Genomic DNA, 26,261 nt, shown 5'->3' on the forward strand with positions numbered 1-26,261 from the left:
GTTTTGCCCTTGGCATCTGCTGCAGCATAACTCACCACGGAGGAGAAAGAAGATCTTCCTGAGAATAAAGGACGTTTGACTGAATGCCATGTTGCTGTGGGAGAAGATGTGCTCATGCCACTAATCCTACAGAACTCAACAACCTGCTGGTATTGTAGTGGTGAGACTACTTCTTTATTAAAAGCATCACACCTGTGTGAACTTGAAGTGAGGGGCGCTAATATATTAAAGTCTAACTCATGTTGCTATGATGATTAGGTGATGTAATGTTGGTGATGTAAAACAAACGGTGACAAAACAAACATTAAATTCTCTTTAATGTTAATGGCATTTAATGTTTGTGTTGGGGACAAGATTTTCCCTTCATTGTCAATGGCGTTTTTAAAACAAACATTGAACTAAAAACAAACATTAATTTCCCTTCATTGTCAATGGCGTTTTTAAAACAAACATTGACCTAAAAACAAACATTAATTTCTCTTCATTGTCAATGGCGTTTTTAAAACAAACATTGAACCTAGGAGGGCTCAAAAATAAAAATCACACTTGGGGGACCGGGCCTTCTGCTCAGCTGCTCCTCGGCTGTGGAATGCCCTCCCCGACCACCTGAGAGCACCACAGTCCGTGGACGCTTTTAAAAAGGGACTAAAGACCTTCCTCTTTAGTAAGGCATTTGCCCAGTCTGACTTTTAAGCTGCCCTGTGTGCTTCTAACCTTTTAGCTGCTTAGGTGTCCACAGAACTGTTTTATTCTTATTTTTCTGTTACGTTTTTCTGCCTGTAGCACTTTGAGATTTTCTTCAAATGTAAAGTGCGTTATAAATAAAATGTATTATTATTATTATTATTATTATTATATATCATGAGTTATGACATACCGGCCATTGCGGCCAATCACAATTGGCGTCCTCAATTTTCGGTCCTCACTTTTTATCCTCAATTCCGTGGTACACAGACTACACACAGACACAGAAAGCTGGCTATTCTCCATATGCAGACCACTGCCATCTTACCATATCAGTCAATGTCAAGGTGCTACCTGGTGCAACTTCCAATGGCAGCCCATTCATCCAAACAGAACAGTCCTATCTAATTGTATTAAACAACGTCAAACTCACCAACATTGCAGCTGTACGGAAAGCTTGAATTATTAAGTGTTTGTTTCATAAAAACCCACTGTAGACATGTTATGACTTATGAGCTACTTTGTGTCCTTGCAGGTGATTATTTTTCTAAGTGCTGGAGTTTGGAAGTGCTTGTTAGATATGACTTAACAGCCCATGTGTACCACCTGTTTTGAATTAGCACATAATGCAAGAGGCAGCAGGACATTGCACAAAACGAGTGCTTCCTAACTCTGATGGAAACATGGCCGCAGTCTGCAAATGGTCAATAGCTTTCTGTGGCTTTCTGACCACATTCCGTGCTCAGTCAATCAAATCATTGCTATATGGGGTACACACATTGCTCAGCCAATCAAATCATCGCTATGGGGTACACACAAACACAGAAAGCTGGGAATAGGACGCCCCTCAAAAATGTCAGACCTGTGCAGGTCACATGGTACAGGTACAAGCAATTGAAATATGCACGCCTTCAGAGATGGGCGAAATTATTTTGAAACCAATTTAAAAATATAAAAATACTGGGTCAAAATACAAATTCAAAACACTGATCTGTGAAATGTTTTTGAGATACAAATAATAATAATAATTATTATTATTATTTATTGAGGGGTGCTAGCCCCTCCTATACACAGGTTTAATGTTTGTCTTTAGTTAAAAGTTTGTTTAGTATGACAACTAGAACTGCACTCTGTGAGTGCCTACTTGGTTAGTAACAATCAACAACCAATTAGGGACTACTAAGGTAAATTACGTAATTAATCTATGTTTCGAATTTTGATGGGTAAAAGGACTCGTATTGGTTGTTAATGTTGTTGTAATTGAGATAAGTTTCATATTTGGAGGACACAAGTACAGAAGTAGACAATGCATAGCTTATTTGTGTGTATCTCGCAAGTTGGTGGCTCTTGATGAAGCATAACTACTCAGCCAAACCATTTAACATTCTGTAGGAAGATTACATATTAAAAACGAATACAATCTGATATCTAATAACATTCTCTGGTTATAACTGGCTGACGTAATTACGATATGTTTCAATATTGGTTGGGTAACAGGTAACGTATGTATGTATACATGTATGTAAGCTGAAAGTACTATACTGTGGCTTTTTATCCTGGTGTCACAGACACCAGGATAGTATACTATTACTAACACCAGAACAGGATAGTGAAACCAGGATACTCCCACAGCAACATGGATACTGCACTGGCACCAGGATACTGACCAGCACACTGACACTAGGATACTGTACTGACACCAGGATACTGACCAGCACACTGACACTAGGATACTGTACTGACACCAGGATACTGACCAGCATACTGACACTAGGATACTGTACTGACACCAGGATACTGACCAGCACACTGACACTAGGATACTGTACTGACACCAGGATACTGACCAGCACACTGACACTAGGATACTGTACTGACACCAGGATACTGACCAGCATACTGACACTAGGATACTGACACCAGGATACTGACACTAGGATACTGACACCAGGATACTGACCAGCACACTGACACTAGGATACTGACACCAGGATACTGACACTAGGATACTGACACCAGGATACTGACCAGCACACTGACACTAGGATACTGTACTGACACCAGGATACTGACCAGCATACTGACACTAGGATACTGACACCAGGATACTGACACTAGGATACTGACACTAGGATACTGACACCAGGATACTGACCAGCACACTGACACTAGGATACTGTACTGACACTAGGATACTGTACTGACACTAGGATACTGACACCAGGATACTGACCAGCACACTGACACTAGGATACTGTACTGACACCAGGATACTGACCAGCACACTGACACTAGGATACTGTACTGACACCAGGATACTGACCAGCACACTGACACTAGGATACTGTACTGACACCAGGATACTGACCAGCACACTGACACTAGGATACTGTACTGACACCAGGATACTGACCAGCACACTGACACTAGGATACTGTACTGACACCAGCATACTGACACTAGGATACTGACACCAGGATACTGACCAGCACACTGACACTAGGATACTGTACTGACACCAGGATACTGACACCAGGATACTGTCACCAGGATACTGACCAGCACACTGACACTATAGGATACTGTACTGACACCAGGATACTGACACTAGGATACTGACACCAGGATACTGACCAGCACACTGACACTAGGATACTGTACTGACACCAGGATACTGACACTAGGATACTGTACTGACACCAGGATACTGACACTAGGATACTGTACTGACACCAGGATACTGACACCAGGATACTGACACTAGGATACTGTACTGACACCAGGATACTGACCAGCACACTGACACTAGGATACTGTACTGACACCAGGATACTGACACCAGGATACTGACCAGCACACTGACACTATAGGATACTGTACTGACACCAGGATACTGACACCAGGATACTGACCAGCACACTGACACTAGGATACTGTACTGACACCAGGATACTGACCAGCACACTGACACTAGGATACTGTACTGACACCAGGATACTGACACCAGGATACTAATATATAATAACCCCTGCAGGTTCTTTACTGTGAGGTTGCTTTCTACAGTTAGGTTACCAAGTCTATTTATTATTGATTCTTTCTGCTCACTAGAACCAGTTATGAGAACTTCAGTCTTATCCTCATTTAGACATACATGTAGGGCATGTATTTAAAATAATGCATCTCTGCACCTTTGTTAATCTCAGAGAGGTTTCACAACATTTTCCTGATAAAGTATATGGCCGTTTTAAGTGAATATAGTTATTAATAGTGCCTCCTCCTACTTACAGTAAGCACCACGCAGTTGAATGATGAACACATTAGAGAACTCACTGTCTAGTGTCTACTGTCTAATAGTGCCTTCTGGGGCTTAGTTACCTGTTACCTATTATGTTACTATGCATGAACATCACATGGAGAGGACTGAAACATGCTGTAATACTGCTGCGATGACACAAGGACACAATAAAAGTTCTGTGGCAGTGCCAGGGGTGGCAGCTTGTGTGTGCCTGTGGCCTGGTGTGCTGAAGGCTCCAACCTGCCCAGAGACAGGAGGTATACAGATTGAACAGGGGAGCACAAGACTCCTCGTCAAGCATTTTAATGCCTTCCTTCCTGTTCCACTCTACTGCGTGATTCATTATGAGGGGACGAAGCCAGGCCTGTAATCTCAGTCTCAATATGGTGGGCACATTCACCGTCCAGAACACAAACATGAAGGCACATTTGTACTGTCTAGCCGGCCTATACTAGAAAATTATTAGCAAATTCAGATGGAACAAGTTACAGCCAGGTTATAATATTTCTTTGCTGGTTGTCGAAACACAATGCACAGAGGAAGTGTTGCAGTTTATACCGAAGCAAGCATTTCTCTGAAGTTTCAAAAAGCATTGAATCTATAAGGGAAATGCCACAAAAGCTCCCATTGTATTTGGCATGAATTTGATCCTACAGTAATGAAAGAGTCGCCAGAATTCAGTGCCTCATTGTTAATACCGCAGCACTTACTGTAAATATTTGCATGGGTGCAATGAGTGAACAAGGTGTACTTCCTGTTGCAGGAATATTACTGTAGTTCTTGCCAGGCCTTTGAAAAGCTCTACCTCACTCTTTATTTATTTGATCACTTTTTTCTATGTGCTGTAGTACTTTGATATTTGTACACAAAATATAGACTTTTTATGCAGTAATGGTTTTTGCCTTTTCTTTCTTTTTTTGAGGTATTAAAAAGGTCTCAAAAGTCCTTAAATGGACACTTCACTCACTGTCACCTGGGGACCTCCCAAAATATGTGGGGACCCCCCTGGGGGTCCCGACCCACAGGTTGAGAACCACAAATCTTTCAAAGTAGTTCAAATTGCCGATGTAGATCGGCTAGTTGAACTATTTAAAAATGTTTTTCAAGATAGTAAAATAGGCAAAGCAGTTTAGGGATGGGGGGGAGGCGTGGTTTCTGAATTGTGTGTAGTTGCATGTTTTTATTGGAATGATGATGGAAGATTGGCTAGATTTGTAAGTGTTGAATGGACTGTTGGAAGCATGTCTGGAAAGGATACTGAAGCCTAATTTATACGACAGCGTTGCTTACCGAAACTTACAGTAGAACATATCACAGGAGTGGTTAAGCAGCAAATAAACACTTGTGGGGCTGCTTATTTTATGAATTTATTTCCAAATGTAAACTTCACTATTTCATGCATACAAGTTATGACAACATACATTATTCAACAATTCTGTTATTTTTCATATTTGCATAGGACATGGTCACAATATATCGTCTAACATGTAAAAAATAATGCCATAAAAAGGTACAGCAGAGCAACTATAGACCAGCACATATGAATGTGTGTAGAAGAACCTGTACAACTGTAATACTTCAGCGTAGTGATTTTGGTTGGTTGAAAAAATAAAATAAAAAGGTCAAACTGATACGGAGAATTCTATTTTGTGTCTTTTCTACTTCTTGTTTAGTTCATATCAGTAAATGCCTAAAATGTATAAAACAAGTTGCTTCATTAAAAAATAAAAATAAATGGTTCACACATCAATAACAGCTGCTGAGCAACACAACCGTAAGCTTAATTTATACACGATTCGTTGTACTGTGGCACTCACTGAAAAATGCTTATTTCCTGTGAGAGACAGTTGCACAAAGTCATATAAATGATAGGCCTAAGTTAATCCTAGAAGTCAGACCTGCATTGAGCTCAACGTTACTGCATTTTTACCCAGTGCACGAACATTCATTTATCTCTTCTGAACCTTTGGTAACGACTTCAAACTGTAGTGTCAGGTGAGGTACAGTATGTGCACTGAGCCCCCCTCATTGCTTTCAACGGCACTCTATCATATCATGGCTGTCTTGTCCTCACTGTCTTTACACGACTCTATCCTATCATGATCTGTCTTGTAAGCAACTATGACCATCTTAAAAGTATTGGGCCTTTCTGATAAGGGAAGACATCTTGCACACTATATCTTCTTGTTTTAGCTATTACTGTATATATGCGGTTCATTTGAATGGGTGTAGTCTACCAAAGAGCCTGTAGATTACAAAGGACAGATTGAACCGGCGTATAGTTGACAATGAGAAACGTACCTTATGTACAACTCACTATGTGGGAAAACCTCACAGTCAAGACAGCGTACTATTCATAGGCTACGTCGCTACAAAAATGCATGATACATTGGTTTGATGTAAGCAGCAGATTTTTAGCAAATGCAATTATATCAATCCTTTGGAATGGTTGGGCTTTCGTTGTAAGATTATATCACGAAATTGAATAAGCCATTATACATTGTGTGTGTATTGTACAGCAAAAAAACAACAATTAAATAACAAAGAACAAATTAAAACAAAGCTAGATAATCAAAAATTATGTTTAGATAAAGGAGAATAGAAACACCATAACTTAAAATGCTTGCATATCTAATACGCGAATAGTTGTTTCATTCAATCCTGTACAAACAAAAGAGAAGAAAATTCAGACTTATAAAACTTTACAACTTTATGTTTTTTTAGTAACTATTTCATGTCCGCAGAGTTTGTTTTAATGAAATTACCACTATGCTTTTGGCACAGAGATGCATCTATCATGCACATACATTGTGATCAATCACTGAAATGCATCATAAATCAACCAGAAAGCTGAGATGTTGGTGTGATCAATGAATTATGTAATTAAGTATTTTTGAACATGAATGATGATTCTTTATACCAGGACATTTTCAGTTGAATTACTTTTATGTAATTTCATCAGTGTCGTATACGGTTTGTGTCCTGCTGAAACCTTGCATTACCATTTTGTAATTTGTTTTATGGCTGCATTCTCAGCCAGGTCAGTACTGAAAAATAGATTCTTAATCTCAATTGGTATACCTGATTAAATATAGGTTAGAAAACAAAACAAAAGTAAAAGTTGTTAATAGATTACGTCCAACACTTAGGAAATGTTTCCTGGCCCTTGGACCAAAGCAAAGACATTGACATCAGTCATCAGTAGGGAAATAATCATTTAAATCTTAATCATTTAATATAAATCTTTATCATTTTTTAAATGACAAAATATATATACAAAATTCTGAAAAGATTACTTTCTTGATGTAAAACGTTCGGCAGGTCTCTTACAATATGTGATGATGATATAAAAATTAAAAGAAAATGCTGAAAAATAAACCACATCAACAAACATTCAGTCAGTTGATGGACATTTCAGAATAACTAAAAGGTAGATCGAATGCTTTTTTGCAGGTATGAATATGAAACTATATTATGCCAAACATTTCAAGTGAGACAAACAGATAGGAACAACTCATGACTACATTACTAACTCACAATGTTGTGGTCTCTATCCTTATGCAAAAAATATTAAAATAAGCTAAACATTCAATTAAATTTGGTACGCACGATGAAAGTGATCTATGTAGAGGTCAGAAGGTTTCCCTTTTTACCATCAATCCTGACTTAACTATCTAACTTAAAGAATCAGTGACAGTGAATGACTGTAATCTTACATCCACAGAGCATTCTTTTTGCATTTTGCAGATTAGAAGGGAAAAACTTTGTTGGGGGGTAAGATATAAAATAAAATGACAATAATGTTAAAGAATGGTGCCTTGAAATACAATTGTCCACCATAATAGTTTGATAAATAAAATAAAAACTCTTGAAATGACCTGAAGAAAAACAATAAATGAAAAAATTAATCACAGTACAAGAAAACAAAAGAGACTATACACACTGTATTCTACAGTCAACTGAGTTATATATGAAGAGAAGCAAATACAGTAAAAATTGACATGTATGAAACTGTTCAATGGCCTTTCATGAGAATGATTCAAGTAGTTTTGAAAGAAAGAAAGGTTTGGAGACATCAGGCCTGGGGAGGCCAGCATGTCAACGGTGCAGTGAGGATGGATTGCCTGGGATCAACAGCCTATGGGCTCTATTTCCGTCCATGCTAAACGCCTTATCCCTAAACTACTTAGCTTTTTGTTTTTGTTTTTACTATTTTGAAAAACATTTTTTAATAGTTAAAATAGCCAATCTACAAGCTCACAACGTGTCAATGTAGACTGGCCATTTTAACTATTCAACAATCTTTTGCAAAATAGTAAAGGAAAGGCAAAGAAGTTTAGGGATAAGGGGTTTAGCAGTGACGAAAATGGAGCCCTATGTGTTTTCAGTCTCTTGAGTATCAGATGAGAGTCCTTTTGTGTGGTCTACTCTACTGTAGTATAAATTAATATCCATTGACACTAAAGGCTAATTTATACATCATCAATCCACTGTGTGGTAGAGCAGAAATAATGTATATATTTTTAAATAGATTAGCCTAAAGTGTCTTGGGATTTCTAGGGGGACATTCAAGGTAGGTTTGTGAGAAGTTAATGACATAGGCAGGAGCCGGGCACTGTACTGAGAGCCGGGAGCTCCCATGATTCCAGTGTGTTCGGACACTGACCAGCAGTGAGGACTATATGCACAGAGGAACACCAGGAAGGCTGGCAGATAATAATGACCAATTTATACTGCATCGTACGATGAAGTATGCGTCAGGCTTAACTGTGCTGTAGCTAATATCAGAACAAAAGATCCACAAGCTGTCCCATGGCTGCCCTGCTGATGGTGACCCTGAGGTAAATGCACAGATTATGAATACAAAAATTATTAATGCAACATGTTTTTTGAGACACTTGGGAAGAGATTAGGACTAATGCATGTAAAAAAGAAAAAATAATACAAAATAATGAGCTACAACAATTGAGTTAAAACAACAACGGTGATTTCATGGATAGAAAACATACTGCTCAGCAGCATTCTGAGAAATTATTTTTTCTTAAAAAAAATCAAGGGGATACCTGTGTCACTGGGCACTGTTTATCAGTGGCATGCAAAGTGTCATCTTGAAGCCTGGAAACTAGTTAAGAGAGACAAGCTCGTTATGAGTTTATCACACACAGAGGCTTCTTTACATGTGGTCTATTGAGGCAACTGCTGCGTTTTATCTGAATAGGGGCAGGTTTCTCTCTGGAGGATGTGATGAAAGCTGCTGATTATGTGTGGCTTTCCTCACATTTTAAGACAGATGCCCACTGGAGAGAATGAGGGACAAGGCCTGCCATTCATAAACTGACACCTGCTTTTCCTCCCCGAGGAACCCTCTACACACAGTAAGGACGAGTTTGTTAACATGCAAATAGGAAGAAGCATTAGGATAATAGGGAACGGTTGACCAGGCAGGGGGGTAGAATGGGCATGCGATACATAATTGAGACACTAAAACTTGGCAACAGTCTGGGGGATTATGTAGGACAGAACTGCATGGATCAAACTAGCTCTGACCATGCTGAAGCATTAAGAGAAAATGTATGCATAACACAGACTGTCGGGCCACATCAGTTTTGATAGTGGTGCCCTTTTCCCTGGAAGGTTTACTGTGCCTTTGGCCTGACTTATTGAGGCATGTCTGTCTAGAAACACAAGTGAGCTTTCTCACGGGACATCTGAGCTTCACAGGCATGGAGGAAGTGATGCTAGCAAGCTCTGTACTTTGCTGATATGTTCATTTTGGTTCCAAAGTTTTTACAAGAGTTTGAAAGCCCCCTCCCCCACCACTGCCCCTTGTTACAAAGTGTGAAGTTTAAAAGCAGCCGTTTTAGAACAGGTCATTGGTTTAAATATGTGAATTAATTATGATACTGTACTCCAGCAGTGGTGGCGTTGCAGGATTTCTCGTTGTGCTTAGGGTGAGGTTGGACACATAACATCAGATTGTGGTGGTCTGTTGTGGGAACACCTTCCTACTCCAAATTAGATGGTTAATGTATGTCGCCATTAACCACTACTGCTAGCATACTGCTTTAGGTAGTTCTGCTGCTTTGTTCTCTGCAGTTCTAAGGGGTATCCAAAAGGTTAGATCAAATGGTTCCGCAAATAAAATGAACTCAGTGTTCAATTGCTAGTGTGTACCCATCCTACTGTTGATCTGGGGACATACTTGGATAGGGAGGGGGTGAGGGAGTGTCTGGGACGGGGCGTCTCTTCCTCTGCACTGCTAACCCTGTGATAAACCTTGTCTCTTTATCAGGGGCCCTCTAGACCTGCCCTCTCTTTCCTGTCTCCCTCAGATAGCCGCTTTGTTAACTTCATGAGTCCCCACCAAGTACCGGCCCAACCCAGCCCTGTGTTTTGTATAACACTGTGGCCAACATTTGCCTCTGGCTGAACAGCCAGCCTCATGTCTGTGGTTTGGCAGGGTTGAGGCTTGACTTCAGTTAAGGTCTGGCAGGACAGGTAGAGCCAGAAGGGCAAGGAGGACTCCCCAGTAATGGGATGTCGCCACACCTCTCTGTGGGCTGTGAATAGATTCTTGGGGGATGCAGGTGTTTCCCTTAGGGAGACCATACCAGGCAAAGGCCAGGAGGAGGGAAGTGGGCCGTCTGGCGCTACCTGCGATAGTGCCAAGCACCAGCCCCAAGGCTCAATGAAGGCTGGCTCACAAGAGTGAATAGAAAGGCTTTCATTCAGTCTCGTCTTTGGTAGGTTTTCCTATGTGCTTGTGAGGGGAATAAACATTGTACAGACTGAGGTACCTTTTTTGTAGGTATTTTATGAAATACTTTTGCTGATGATATAGCATTTTTTAGACAAACCCCCCCCCAAAAGAAAAAACATGGAGGAAAAAACAGCTGCTTTAAAACTTGACCATATCCATTAAAACGTTTAGATCTAAAACGTTATTCAGCGTAGTATACTGATACCAGCAGTTACCCTCCCAGTTAAGATGTTCACAGCGTTTGCTGCATATCACATGGCCTGCAACAGAGATGCAGGAATTTTGTTCACTGGGGTGAGGAGTGTGCTATTCAAATAACACAAAGCAATTCGATTCCATTTGAACCACCAATGCCAGCTGAACTACTGTCACACCAGGATGTATGACTGTTTAACTGTGATGACTGTATGACTACGGTTAGTTTCACTGAATGCAATAACTAACAACAAAACCAACAAAAAAAACTAAGGAAAGAGTGCAAATCTTGTTGAGTGTAAGGCTGCTATATGTTATGTTTCTCTTCATCATGTTCATTCTTTCAAGCTAACAAGGCCATCCCTGAGCAGGGCATAAAATTCAACCCCCGTTGAATTTCAGAGTAAAGTGATGCTTGTATTGTGCAGTCAAAGTGAGTACTGTGGTACTAAAGTACTCTGTGGTACTGTAGAAAATAAGCAACGGTCTTCAATCCTGAGGTGTGTGTACCCCTTCTCCTGACCCATAAAAAAAAAATGATTCGATAAGAACTGCCAGTGTGTCTGTTTTTTGTTTGTTTGTTTTTTCTAAACCTTGTTTAGTCAACAGAGAAAACACAATGGACAACTAGTCACGGTCAGAAGCTTAAAAAATACAGACATGGTACAGAATGTATTGCCATTTGGGAAAGGCATTACCTTATTTTTAGGATCACACCAGTAATTGCACTACAATAAGCAGGTATGTACAGTAAGGTAGGCTACACCACAGCAAGCGCAGGATTAGCAAAGAAAAGGGCCGGGGCGGGGGTGTTGCTGACGACTGCAACGTAAATGTTGGAGGTTTGGAGGAGAAAAGTGTGACCGGGTTACAGTTCATTAAGGCGAGTTGGCTGGACTGAGGGTTGGACTGATGGTGGGACTGGACGCATCAGACCGGCTGTAGTCGCTGAGAGATCCGGGGCGCATGACGCTGCCACTGCCACTGTGAGGCCTCTTCAGCATGCCAGGCTGGAAATCTGAATGGCGGCGGGCATGTTTCATCAGGTGGTCACTCCGCATGAAGCGCTTGTCACAAAGCGGGCAGCCGAATTTCTTTTCCCCGGTGTGTGTGCGGTAGTGGCGTGCCAGCTCGTCAGAACGGGCAAACTTCTTGCTGCAGTCGGGCCAGGTGCACGGGAAAGGCCGCTCTCCTGCAGTGCAACAACAGAAGGAGACAACTCTCAGTATTTTACCTAACAGCAACACAAGGTGCTTAAGTTTATACAGATTAAGGTCTCAAGACTACTTAAATAAAGTGTGTCAAATGTTTCTGCATACTTTTTATTGCAACTTGTGCTTAAACTGTCACAAGCTGCTCATCAAAGCACCAATGAGTGATGATTTTTTCGACAAGTCATAGACGGCACGCTGTTACACTTTACTAGAAGACACCTACACAGAAACAGAACAAATGTAACTGGGCTGTCCTCCCAATCTGTGTCACCAAAGCCACCAACATTTTTTGACAGCTCATGTAGCTCCTCAGACCCTAAAAGTGAAGACAAGGTGACCCTATCTTGGGCATTATAGGAAATGTTTTTTTCCTTAACACACCCAGCTTATATATCAGCTATTTTGAGTATTTTCACTATTTTTGTTGTACAACGAAGTATGGTTAACTACAGCTTCAACAACAATGCTACTTCCTTTTTACAGCTGAGCTGACCTGCTGGAACATCTGCTTTTCCCTCTGTGCTTCTGGAAGAACTTTGCTGGAAACAAACAAGAGTTTCCAGTCAAACTGGATAATGAACACAGTATTTTTCTTTTCATACCACGTGATAATATTTGGTGTACAGTATATGCACTGAAATGGAAGAAAAAGGCAGTGGTGGTAGCACTACTACAGCACATACTTTTATAGTATTTTTGAGACAGTGATACAAAAGGATTGGGAAAAATCACCTCTAGATTGGCCCCATGTTGCAGAGGCAGATGCACATAAGTTTAATTAGCTAAGCTCCATATGCTAATGATGTTCAGAATGGTTTCCCAGCCCATTTTCCACCATACAACTATCTGTGACTCTGTGCGTGGTAAATTATACCCTTCCCCCTCCAGGGGCAATAAAAGTGGGCTTTGACACAAATCTACCCAAAACCAGATGGTACAATATATCTTGGTGTGGTTTTCTTCCATTCTGATGTGGCAACAGTGTGTAATATGGAGTCTGCATACAGTGCTCTGCATGCGCTGGACAGTATAGCTAATGCAGTATTCCCTTTAGTTCCGTTTCAGTGATTTTCTGCCTGACAATAGCAGGACCCGCGTTCTAATTTTACCAGCGTGACCTAGCAGTTCTATACAAAGGCAGGGCATACTCTTTTAATGTTATGGGGCTTCAGAAAGCTAGCAAGCTCACTCATTATGTGCAAAACTAACCACGGCGTATATGAAAAGGGAGAGAGACCCTACATCGCATGACTGTTTATAAACCAGCATGACAAATGAGTGCATAAGAGCAGTTCACCAAATGCTATCTTTGTTCTGTGGTTTCCCACAGGGCCACAATGGAAACAGGGCTGTTCAGCATCAAAAAAGCTTCTATGATACCTGATGCCAACATGCCTCATAAACAAGAAGTCGGTGTGTGCCATCAGCCCCAGCCTCTCCCCTACATTGCATGGTTACAAAACATTCAGACAGACAGAACAAGTCTAGACAGTTCAGTCTTGAGTTCCAGACGCCTCACCTCGGACCCAGACAAACTCTGTCTGCCCCGCCCACTGTAACTTCTGCTGTCTCCCTTCACTTCAATGCATACAGACAAATGCTAATACATACATGCCGTCCTCACATTGTTATTTTGCACACTAGCATCAAAAACACCTCCGATCTCACGCGAAGAATTTCCAGCCACACTGTTGTGCTGTTCCTGTTCTTCTCCCAGAGTAAACACACACATGAGGAACACACAGTTCAAGTAATGTTTCCCACACAAAGATATGTTGTATGTATATAAAAGAGGTCATGCTTGTTTGACTCTGGACTTCCTGGATCAAACCCTCCTCATTGCATATACCATACAAAAACATTAGATTGCTTGTCAGAAAGGCCGGGAACCTCAAACTTCACTGGCTTTAAGGCCCCTCCTCCTGCTCTAAACGTAAAACGCCAGGCTCAACAAGACTTAACACGAGTAAAGGTGCCACCTGGCACTGCAGATTGAATTATAGGCTAAGGAGCGAAGCTATGATCTGGCAGGCAACTTAAAGTTCATCAACCACCAGTGTAACAGATCCAACAGCATCAATATTTGACCAGACACCAGAGAGCTAGGCTGAGATATCCAGTCTAACTGTCCTGATACAGTAATGCAGTGACAGTGGATACCATGAGGTGTACACTGGCAACTCGCTGAACTGCCGTCGTCGAGGGCGGTAAAAAATAATTCATGGCAAGTTGGCAACAACAGGGAAACATCTTGATCCCGTGGAGGATATGATGATAGGGTCCACAGCACACGTCAGTACTGGGAGATTGTCACACTTGCATACATTTACACATGGCATTCAGCATATCTATGAAAAAAGGAGAAAACGGAGTCAGCCACTCCCACGCGCCTCTCTCTCCTTCCCGTCCTGTTACGCAGCGATCCTGGCGTGCGGTGGCACCGTAGCTACTGTGACAGCAGGGCCCGCCATTGGCTGGGGTAGCCCTGGCAGAATTCCACATCTACAGCGTGTGGTCTGTCTTTCTCAGAATGAGTAAATGAGAGAGAGAGAGAGAGAGAGAGAGAGAGAGAGAGAGAGAGATACGGTTGGTATAATTAGGGAAGCTAGCTTTTCTCTTAACGAACACAGTGACCCAGTTACCCCATAGTGCAAGTTACATCATGCACACAAACTGTACCTCTACTAAACGCTAGCATCTCCCCTCCGAGGCAATATGATTATGTCACAGATACTCCGGTTATACAACTGTTCCCTCTGGGGCCTATAGGTCACTAAATAAACTGCTCAGAGCCTCTTTGTCCATCTTCCACACACACACACACACACACACACACACACACAGTCCCACCTGAACTCCCTGGGCTTCTGTAGAAATGTTTAAGAATAATGGAATCTGGGTAGATCTCTGGGGCGCACAGGACACTGTGTGCAGACACAAGATGAAATCACTGTTTGACGTGAGCACCAGTGGGCTCTGCCTCCATGTCACCTGCTTCAACAAGCTACCAGCGCTTCAAACCAGAGCAGATAACATTCCTGACGTTTCCTCAGCCGTTGGGCAAACTCTCACACACAAGAGCAGAGGAGGCACACTGCTATAAGTGGAGTGGCAGGGCTCATCAGAAAGCCTGTAATTTACTTGCATGTTTATGATCCACTGTGGCTTAAAGCCAAGCAGGAGCCAGCCTGTCCACCCTGCCACCAGACAACCAAGCATGACAGCTTCACTCTTGGTAAGATCAAAACTCTTGAACATGGCCACTTGCGCAGGCTTTCCTCGATGGCATCACTATTGGCAGGCAGGAACTGGATTTGTGATAGGACAGGGTTAAGTTCCCACCCTTCTCTGTCTCTATCAAGCCTCTCCCTTCACACACGTTATTGCATGCCACAGGGACATAAACACAAACACATGTGTGGCAAAGAATAAATACATATTATGGCTTGCCGTGCGTGTGTCTTTTATCATTGTAGACACTAGACAGCTTTAACATGTACAAAACACAGCCCCTGTTTGAGCAAAAATAACAAAGGCTTGAATGAATGTGTGGTCGGGGGGGTCGGCTTGTTTTTAAATACATATCAAAGATGAGAGTTGTTTGTGTGGATGTTCATATATTATGAAGAATTTACTCTGTGGGAGTCGTGTCTTTTTACAGTGAAGTCACTCCATCAAAACTTCCATCATCAGAGTTTTGATTCAAATTTGTTTTAGAATAAGTAACCTTTGCACAACTAACAAAGAAGCTGTTGTCAGGTGTGTCAGGTGCTGCTTAAGGACTAGCATGGGCTTGTCATGACCCTATAAATCTATTATCATATTTTGTCTTTATTGAGAGGACCTCACTTGCCATTGAATAGCATGTCTCCCCTTGTGAGCCTATATGGCTGTCAGGTTGTGAACAATAGCAGCAGCCTTGCACGCAGCAGGAGAGGCACTCCCGTAATGCATTACAATCAGATGGGCTGTGTGTGCTGACCGTAACTCACTCCCCCTGGTCTACAATGCAAAGGGCTATTGACATTCACCCAGAGAGCCTTACACATGGGCTCGAGGGCGACAGTCTGATTCCTGCAGACCGCTCAGCCATACATTACTTCATCTCTTTTAACTCTTTGGGGGCGAGAATGCATTGACCAGCTCATCAGTATTTCGTCAATTAGTTTAAGTGGGCCATCTCTCTTAGCCTTGAGTGCAAGGTAAAATGACCTGAAGCCTTGTTGTGTTGCAGGCGGTTGTCTAATCTTTTTAACCCTGGTAAGGACATGGAGACAGCTGCAGCCATTCCTCCATTATTGGGTGTTCACAGCATTCATGCAATGCATGCAGGAACACTGGCACACGCAGGTGGGAAAAGGGACATCCTATCATCCATTACTCTGCTTCACACAGCACACTCCCAGCTCATTTAGTTGATTGAGATCTGACGCTATATTGACCATAATGCACACCATCTTGCCAGCAAGGTGGTAACTAGCTGCAATTTCCCATTGACAGCCCATACTTCCAAACAGAATCTGACGACATCAAACACACCAACATTGTAGTTGTATGAAAAGCTTGAATTATCCTCTATCGGCAAAGTGTTTGTTTCATAAATATCCACCGTAGATAATATTTATTTATTTATACGTTTGTTTGACAGGGACAATACAAAAAACATGAAACCGTTGCAATGTATATGGGTTTGTAGCCAAGGCTAATTTGCAACCCCAGTCCTATGTTAGGAGCTACTTCCTTGCAGGTGATATATAATAAAGCAACCTCCTGCATTATGTGCAAATATATGTGCACTTTTTTCAGAAAAGAATCACACCCGTGTGAAGTGAGTGGTGCAACTCTGTGTGGGGGTCCCCGGAAGTTCCAGACCCCCAGGAACGGGCCCAGGGGGCTGGGCCGATTCCGGAGAGCCGCCACACGTCCGAAACGGTTGAGAAATGACAGTTACCATGTGGAGGTCCCTGTACTGTACTGTACTGTACTGTACTGTACTGTACTGTACTGTACTGTACTGTACTGTACTGTCACACCCGAAATCATCATATATACAGTGCATAATATGTGCATGTGTGTTTGTGTGTGTTAGGTTGCACACAGGTGGTGAAAAACAACCATGCTATTTTCGTGCTCAGACCCAGGCAGCCACCCAGCCACACACATAGGGAGTCCAAAAATCACCTGCACGGAATTTCTTGACAGGAAGTAGCTCATAGTCATAACATATCTACGGTAGATTTTTATGAAAAAAATACTTTACAGAAAGGAAGAGGATAATTCAAGCTTCTCATACAGCTGCAATGTTGGTGAGTTTGATGTAATTTAATACAATCATATATGACTTTTCTGTTTGGGCGGTGTATGGGCTGGCAATGGGTAATTGCAACTAGTTACCACCTTGCTGGCAAGATCTGGCCAAAGTCTGCATGTGTGTATATCTATTCTACATCCGAGCATAGACATGGTAACGCCCCACCTGCCTCTGATTGGCCTACCGACACTGCCCGTCTAGCCCCCATGGTCTCACCAGACTGTCCTCCGAGACGTGAGGTTACTCTGTGGTGGCTGCACTGGCTGGTGGGAAACAATACAGTAAGTACAAGAGAATGTCAGCTTGGCACGCGCGACAGTAACTTGTAACTTTAATTTTTGTATAAGAGGCAAACTAATATTGTTTATGTCGTTTGCTTTGATTACATTTATTTAATGTATGTAAATAAACGACATAAAGAATATTAGTTTGCCTCTTCTACAAAAATAAAAGTTACTGTTGTGCGTGCCAAGCTGTCATTCTCTTGTATTATATCGTACTTGTATTATTTATTTATTTCCCACCAAGGAGTAACCTCGCATCAGACGGGGCGTTGCCATGTCTATGCTCGGACGTAGAATAGATATACGCGTGGTCAATAGCTCACAGGAGATTGTTTGAAAAGGTTTTTCAAACAAAGAGCCACAGCCCTACCAGGTCCTGAAAGGCCTCACCATGAGGAGATACAAGCCACAAACTTCATGCAGCGCAGCAGCCCACTACACAACATCTTATCGGATGCTCCTAAAGTAGAGAAATATTTTCATATCTTGGGGAGAAAATGTTATGGTCCCTTCCCCCACCCAAGGCTTCGCCCCATATGCTCCACCAAATACTACTCCCCACCTCCCTCTGACGACCACACTCTAACCCTGGTGCATACGTGACCGAGATCTGCCATTTGCCGATTTATCCAAGCCATGGACACTCATTTGAGTCCAACTCTGAAATCTCAAATGGGGTCCTTGTTGGTGCAGGGCTGACAGAGGTGTGGAGGTGCAGCCCTTCACACATTAATCAGATTGGCTGCAGATGCAGCTGAATAAATGACCTACTTCAATGGAAAGCAATGACAGTGTAAACATCTCGGCCTCTTGCCCTACCCCCACATATCACACCGTACACTCTCTGGTGGGCTTTGTATTGTGGATCCTGGCTGTTGCGTGAGAGATGCAGTTGGCTGTTTTTTTTCTACAGTGGGGAAAAATACAGCTTTCCACCCGTCCTATATCCCTCTCTTCCTGCCCATGGTAATCGACACCCTGACTTGACACAGGCTTCGGCCAGGAACACAAGAGGCTTCAACCCCTATTTTGATTTGCATTAGAGCAGGCTAGAGAACAGCGGGAGGGGCTGGGTCAAAAGACACACAAAGTGTGGCTTTTATAGAACTATTGCAAAACGAAATAAAGAATACATGAGCTCTGTGGGCCATTAGAAACAGCACGGCAATCCCACAGCCTGTGTGAGAGGTCTTGTATTATTTTGAATGCCTATACTTGATCACCGCTTCGGTACAAAACTCTATGTGGCTGTATGCTGAGATCATCAGCTTCATGCGTGACACGACATACTGTACATGTTCGAATAATACACACACAGTGCATAATACATACGCAAGTTCATAACCACACTTCTGGGATATGGAGAAGACATTACACGCATGTCTAGGACTACAGAGAAAAAAGCAGCAGTAGCACTGACCCAGAGGATTAGAACAGGCAAGATGGTAGCCTCGCTTTGGTTTTATTTACATCCCAGGGATCAAGTAGATTTAGCTAATACCTTGTTTCCATTGGACGTACATGTGAAGTGACCTGTGTGCCTCATGGACCAACAAGATTTAATTCACAATGTCCCCTTTTGGAGGAAAACATAATCTGATGATGACAGATCATCGTGATCCTGGGGGATAAAACACAGGAACATTCCCACCGATGGATACACCCCAGTATTTTAACTCTCTCATCACCAGAATTAGGAAACGCTCCATTTAACAGCTCCTAGATGTCAAACAGTCATTTCATGCAAGGTCTGGTGGAAACGTGGCTTTGCTGGGAGGGGAGGGAGGGTGGAAATCCTGCTGTGTGGAGGGTAGACAGACTGACCTCTTGTGCCCCAGTGGAACGGTTACCCATCACTGATCCAAGGTCAGACCGGAGGAAGAGCGGGAAAAACCCCATCCTCCACCCTCATCACCACCAATAACCAAACAGAAACACTGTATGCAGTGTAGCAGGACATACTGTACACAGATTTTTACTGTGTACCAAAAATAAAGCTACTGGCAAATATACAGTATGCATAACTACACACATACGCACTTCATTTTCCATGTGGAATTCAGGATGATTTAATGGCAAAAGAAAAGAAGTTACTCAAACGTACGTGCAGTTGTTTGACTAAAAATAGAAGGAATGCATGGTGTATAATTGAGTCTAAATAGCAGTGCAACTGTGAAAGAGCTACCAGGTGGGGCTGGTTACTTTTGAGGACAACTAGGGGCCTCTGTACTGTATGACTGTTCCACAATACCATCCCTACAATACCAGAGGTACCCCCCAATAGAACACAAAAGAATGGACCCAAACAAAAAGTCAAACGAACTGTAAAATATGTCATTAGTCTCTTTGTCTTTGAGGGATATGTCCTCCCCGTTCTACTCTGGTGGTTCAGTTTTGTCATGCCCTTGTACTTTTGCTAAGATGGCCTTTTGTGAGGCCCAGCTGTGTGGAGCGAGGACGCTCGAGCTGTTCTTTATCAAGAAGACATGACTTGTAATGAGCTCGTCAGGGGCCATCTCTTTGCTGGAGATGGCAGTTTGCATGACATGACCAGAGCACATAATGAGGCTTCACAGAGAGATCCCTCTACACAACTAAACTGGTCTGACCATAGTTATTCTTCTGCTGACAATGGTTAGGAAAAGACTAATTCACTGATGCTATGGTATAGCTAAAACTCAGTTACGTCTAATTTATACTCGCTGAAAATAACAATAATTATAGCTAGGAAAACAATGCAGCTTGGAAATCGGTTATATTCAGTGAGTGATACCTCCATGCGACAAAAACATAAATTAGGCTTGAGAAACAACCAGAATTTGAATGCCTGTTGCACTGTGCTAAGTAGTGCTTTAGACAACATTTTGTTGTTTTTTCCACATTTAGTACATGTATTCTCCACCTCGGACAAAGCTGTCATGGCAACATTAGACTCATATGTGCTGTGGATTCCCCAAACTCATGCTCAATGTGGTATAATGACCAATACACAGTATATTCTGTACTCTGCTACCTGTACCTCTCACACTGTACCTTGATCAACCATCTTTGGAGTATAGTACCTGATCAAATACACGATTTGATCAGGCAAATATACTTTTTGATCAGGCACTTTATCATGACACAAGATAAATCATACATTAAGCCTGCACATAGTTAGGTGTACTATAATAACCACTCTGATTAGGAGGAGGTCGTACAACTAACTAATGATATGAAACTACATTACCAAACTAGTCTGGCATGGCTTGCAATGAATGCCACGAGGTGAGCAATCACACAAACTGTGAATATTATCAGGAGGAGGGTTGACATTAATCAAATATTTAACACAGTGTCTGTCTATGTGTGGTGTGTAAGTGAAGACAAAATATTTTGTAGCCAAAAAGTGGCCAGGTGTTGTGATGGTACTACAATTATCTGAGCAAAAATGAAAGATGCGTAATATGATGTAATAGATCAGGGCTACTCAAGTTAAGATGGCTCAGGGGGCACTCTGCAAAATTCCAAGAGCCGCAAGCTAAAAGCTATTTTGAAACGTTTACAATTTTATTTTGTAACAGACAACAGGACTAGTCTAAAAATTAAGGAAACACAGTTTCCATCTATAAGGCCAAACCTCAATGAACAACAAACATTGTGATTGATAAGTTAAAATGAGGCTTCATTCACAAGATGTGAAGAGAACATATTGAACAGATTATCACAGGTGATAAGTAAGTGGTTAAAACTCAGCTGACATCAGGCCACATCACTTTCTCTTGGAACAAACAATACCTATAGAATCTTTTTCAAAACAATGAAAATAACTTCATATTTTTATTGGTATGACCATGACAGGCACAGATACATTAAGCAGGGGTTAAGGATGAGTAGCACTGTAATAGATAATGGAAATGATATTCTTCCATTTAATCATTTCCGTTTTCAACCTTTGATAGTAATATATATATAGGCCTATATTGACAGTAGTGGTGTACTGGCATAGCACATGTAGGCTATAAGAATGTTAGAAAGCATGCAATGTGCAACAAGGAGACTAAAAATAAAAGCAAGACCATAAAATATATAATACTGTAACCCTTCCATAGTTTGGAGAAACCTTGTATGATATGCTTAAGCTTCTGCCCTGAATATAGGAGATCCAAATCAGAATACCCTATTATAATTGTATACATTACACACACATTGCCAAGATGCATTCAGTTTCCAGTTCCTGTCAAATTATATATAGAGGAGTTTCAAAACTGGGGCTTTGGGGTGTTACAGGGTCAAGTGAGGACAGCAGCTAGCTCTCTGGCTCTGTGTTTAAATTGTGTCTGTAACAGTGTTCCCCATCAATTAGATAGTGGTGTTTGGTTGGAGCTGGGCAAGGATCCATAGATCCATTCGCTCTTGACTCTGCTAGTAGAGGCTGCAGCACGCTGACTGCTGACTGGAACGCTGCAGCTTGGCTGAGCCAAGACGGCTGAACTCAGATGACCCACATTCTCTCATTACCCAAATATAAGCAGAAACACAGTCATTATTCACACAAACCAATCACAAGGCAGGATTCAGCAGTGAGAAAAGCTATGTAGGCAAGAGGTGGAGGCAGGGCTTATAGTGAGCAACAAAATAGGACCCAAAAAAGTACAGTGAAGTGAATAGGAATACATCATGTAAGCTTTCAAAGGTAAGACTAGATTACTCGTACTTAAACATATAGGCCTACAGCTGTGTTTCTGACAGTCAGCAGCTAAAATTGTGCATTATTTTGATTTACTGGTTCTCAACATGGGGTCCAGGGACCCCCAAGGGTCCTTGTGGGAGTTCCAGGGTGTCCCCTGCTAAATGTTTGATATTTAGGAACCAAATGGACCCTTACAGGCCTGTAAAACAGACAGTGTAGAGTGGACAGTGTCTCGGGGGTAGAGCGGATGGATAGGAACCACAAGGTTCCCAGTTTCATCCTGGGCTCCCCCAGAGTAAGTGTCGAAGTGTCCTTGAGCAAAACCCGGAACCCCTAATTGCTCCCGATGTGCAGGTTGGTTTCCTCCACCATCAGTGTATCATTAATGTGTGTGTGAATGTAATGCACAATCTATGTAAAGAACTTTGGATAAAAGTCACTATATAAACGCACCATTTAGTGTATAATGTATATAGGGAACCAAATGGACCCCAGACTGCAGATTGGGGTCCCAGAAATAACAACCATATCATATCAAATGTGGCCTGTGGCCTAATGCATCTCAAACACAAGCAAGGGCTCCTTGAAATTAAAATAGTTCAGAATCACTGCTGTAAAGTTAAGTTATAGAGCAGAGCGATGAGTTGTTATAGTCTGGGCTCAGCTAGCAGAGTCTGTTGCTGGCCAGATCAGCTGGCAGTCTATCTAGCGGGGGTGTGGTACATCACAACAAAGAGCTTTGGGCAGACAGGCGACTGCACAACTGCTATCAACCTGCAATTTGGGTTGATCTACAACATTACATCTCTTCTTTTCTCTTTGTAGACTATCTTGGGGAATAGGGAATGCAAAGCGCTATTGTAATGTCGGACGAATTCAAGAGTTCTTCAGAAGGTCAAATGTGACATCCTGGATTTTCTCCCCGTCTGTGACACGGCAGTACAACTTATCATATGGATTCCAAAACTTTCTGCATACATAGTGCCTCGATCGATCATCATATTTTCCTTCCTTTTTTTTTTTTTTTTTTTTTTTACTTCGAACCTTTTGTTTATAAACAATGATTCGGTACTATGGCGCTCAACAGAATTCTGTTTAATTATCCAAAGTTCCAAACAAAAAAGATGAATTGGAACAAGGCAATTTTGTTGTGCATTTGCACTGCAGACTGTCGGTCTTCCTAGTGTTAAATGTTAATGCAGATTCAGAATAGGGCATTTGAGGCAATGGGTTGCTGAGGGGAGAGGCGACAATACTCTTTGAGTGGGAGTGGCACTGTGTGTGTTTGACTCCCTCCCCCACACTAGAAGGTATTTCGCAAAGTTACATCCAACTTAAAAGGCCAATGCACAAATCAGTTAATCGCTAATTATTCGCTAATGATTTCCATACTGGGTGCATACGTGGATACTGTAGATTAAAACGCATATATGCAATGTTATATGCTAGGCTATATAGTCGATCAGGACTAAATAATATTGTCTGTAAGAAATACACATTTTGGTAGCCTAATCGTAGTATTCTAATTTTGAATAATTTCACAAACTGTTGTGCAGGCTATTAAACTAATTCGAGATCTTTACAGCATCAAATATTAACATCCAGTGAGACTGACCTGTATGTGTCCTTAGGTGGGCTTTGAGGTGGGATGATTTGCCATAAACTTTTTCACAACCTGAATAGTGGCATTTGTGCTTTTTCTGAGGTGATTCTGGTTCAATTCGACCTCTCAATCGTTTGCCTCTTTGTTTGAGTGCAGGATCGGAGATGGTGGTAGGTGTGGCAGAGTTTCCATCATCTGTGATGTTCGGCAAGCTCTCCTCCTTTATTTTTGCCTGATCGGCAACATGGTTGGGAGTCTGTTGGTTAAAATCCGCCAGAATTCTTGCCACCACAAAAAGAGAAGAATTATCTTTTACCAAAGGCTCTTTAATTTCCTCTCCGTTCTTTGGAGCAGACGCAATTTCTGGTTTAATCTCTCTATTCCCTTTAGGAGCGTGAACAATTGCACGGCTGGACATTGAAACAAGGCACTCTGCTGCAAAGTGATCCATTTTGTATGTAACAGCCCTGCTTCTTTATGACATTCAAAAACAGAAAGCTTGTAAAAAGTACTTGTTCCGTGGTTCCCTTTGTATGGTGTTGAGGTGGTCGCTCTCATCAGAGAACTGACTTTTTATCTCACCCAGCTTTCCAATGTAATCAACATCCTACAAGAGAAACGTCTAAAAACACGTAGACGCAAAAACAATGTTATTTGTTTTAGTGCAACGATGCTGGTAGCAATAAGCCTAAAAACTTAGATGTCATAACTCCCATCGCGGCTTCAATACACACTCTCCAATAGATTGACGGTCTCTCGTGAGCGCCTGTTAATGCTGCTGATTGTATCCATGCTGGGGGCGTGCCGACCGGTAGCGCTTGGCAGGCTCGTCAGAGCGGCCGCCCATTCATTGGATACCGTTTGTCCCCAAATGCACCCGAAACTTCAGTCGCTTGAAAGTTTCCCACAGGTTGCCAAGGTGAAATTGTCATGATGCATATAATTGTGGGGAGGAGACTACTACACATTTTTGTAACATTTCCTCAATTTTATGTAATTTATCATATTTAAATACATTGCAAAATGCAAGGACAATGTCTGGATGTACACTCTTGTATTGTTGACAGTATGAGCTGCAATTATATTATAAAGAATTCCATAAAAACACAATGGCTTAACTTGCCTGTGAACATATTTTTTAATTTCAATATTTTATTAATTCTTTCATTCATTATCCACCCAATTATCCACTGTTTTCCTATATGATTCATATGAATGTCATTGTAGATGACAGTGGTGTGTCCCATATGTTTTGACTGGGTAGCCCAAGTGAAAGTGGGGCACTGACTTATTATGCAAGTCTGTGTGTGTGTGTGTGTGTGTGTGTGTGTGTGTGTGTGTGTGTGTGTGTGTGTGTGTGTGTGTGTGTGTGTGTGTGTGTGTGTGTGTGTGTGTGTGTGTGTGTGTGTGCGTGCGTGCGCGCATGAGTGAGACACACACGCACATTGACATTTTTGTTTCCACTAGTGCTCATATCTAGGCTACTTTAATATCTAACATTACAGTGTCTTTAATTCCTGTTTAAAGTTTAAAGACAGATTTTTGTCCTTTGACACACATCCAGCAATACAAGTAAGGTGCTGTGTCTGTCTGACTAGTAACATGTGTAAGCCAGAAGGGGTTTGTTACATCCAATTGATGACCCCCCCCCCCCCCACTATCTTCCAGTGTTTTAGTGTTCATGTTTTATGTTATTTTTGTTTTGTAAATTGACACCTATCTATTGCACACCTGTCCACCATGGGAATGTGGTCCCCTCTTTTGTGATCCTTCCTAAGATTTTTTTATTCTCTTTCTTTTCCCATTACGTTTTTGTTTTCCTTTGTTAAATGTGTCCTGATTAAGGGCAAACATACAATACATTTGAGTTGAGTTGCTGTTCAGTTATTTAGTGAACCCCACAGGACCAGATTAGATTATACACCACATACTTGAATTTACATGCTTCTTTGAACATGTTCCATTTTCAAATGCAGGGAATGAAGTATGCCAGCAGTCAATATATCATTAATAGCGTGTCCATTTCTGAGATAAGACTGTTTCTATTTAGTGAACTATGGACCTTTACTAAGGGCCTTTTCTGACGATACACTGCGGCTTATGCCAACTGGACCCCAGCCAACTGCCATGGGCATTACTTCCCTCCACACGCCACAAGTCAACATGATGCCAAGGTTGTGCAATATAAAAGAGACATCTGTCATAACACAATTACTAAATTCCAAATCCTAGCGATGATTCAC

The 26,261-nt window shown here is 41.7% G+C and overlaps 1 protein-coding gene across 1 annotated transcript; it reads right to left on the minus strand.

Moving 5' to 3' along the window:
- Nucleotides 1–6,057: 6,057 nt before the first annotated feature.
- On the minus strand, nucleotides 6,058–24,917 carry klf13 (Kruppel like factor 13). Its single transcript, XM_083763496.1, has 2 exons — nucleotides 24,031–24,917; nucleotides 6,058–12,126 (listed from the first exon to the last, which is right to left on the minus strand). The coding sequence occupies exons 1-2, from the start codon at nucleotides 24,467–24,469 to the stop codon at nucleotides 11,813–11,815; spliced, it is 753 nt and encodes a 250-aa protein (XP_083619622.1). The 5' UTR covers nucleotides 24,470–24,917; the 3' UTR covers nucleotides 6,058–11,812.
- Between the last annotated feature and the right edge of the window lie 1,344 nt (nucleotides 24,918–26,261).

Source organism: Protomyctophum parallelum (genome assembly GCF_964188405.1).
Source record: "Protomyctophum parallelum genome assembly, chromosome: 4".
In the NCBI taxonomy this organism is placed as follows: Eukaryota; Metazoa; Chordata; class Actinopteri; order Myctophiformes; family Myctophidae; genus Protomyctophum; species Protomyctophum parallelum.

What these genes read in the sequence shown, in the direction of transcription:
- klf13 (XM_083763496.1), bottom strand. Translation starts at nt 24,469, where the DNA reads ATGGATCACTTTGCAGCAGAGTGCCTTGTTTCAATGTCCAGCCGTGCA. An exon ending in CCACCTAAGGACACATACAG is followed by an intron (nt 12,127 to 24,030) that starts GTCAGTCTCACT and finishes GTTGCACTGCAG; the next exon opens with GAGAGCGGCCTTTCCCGTGC.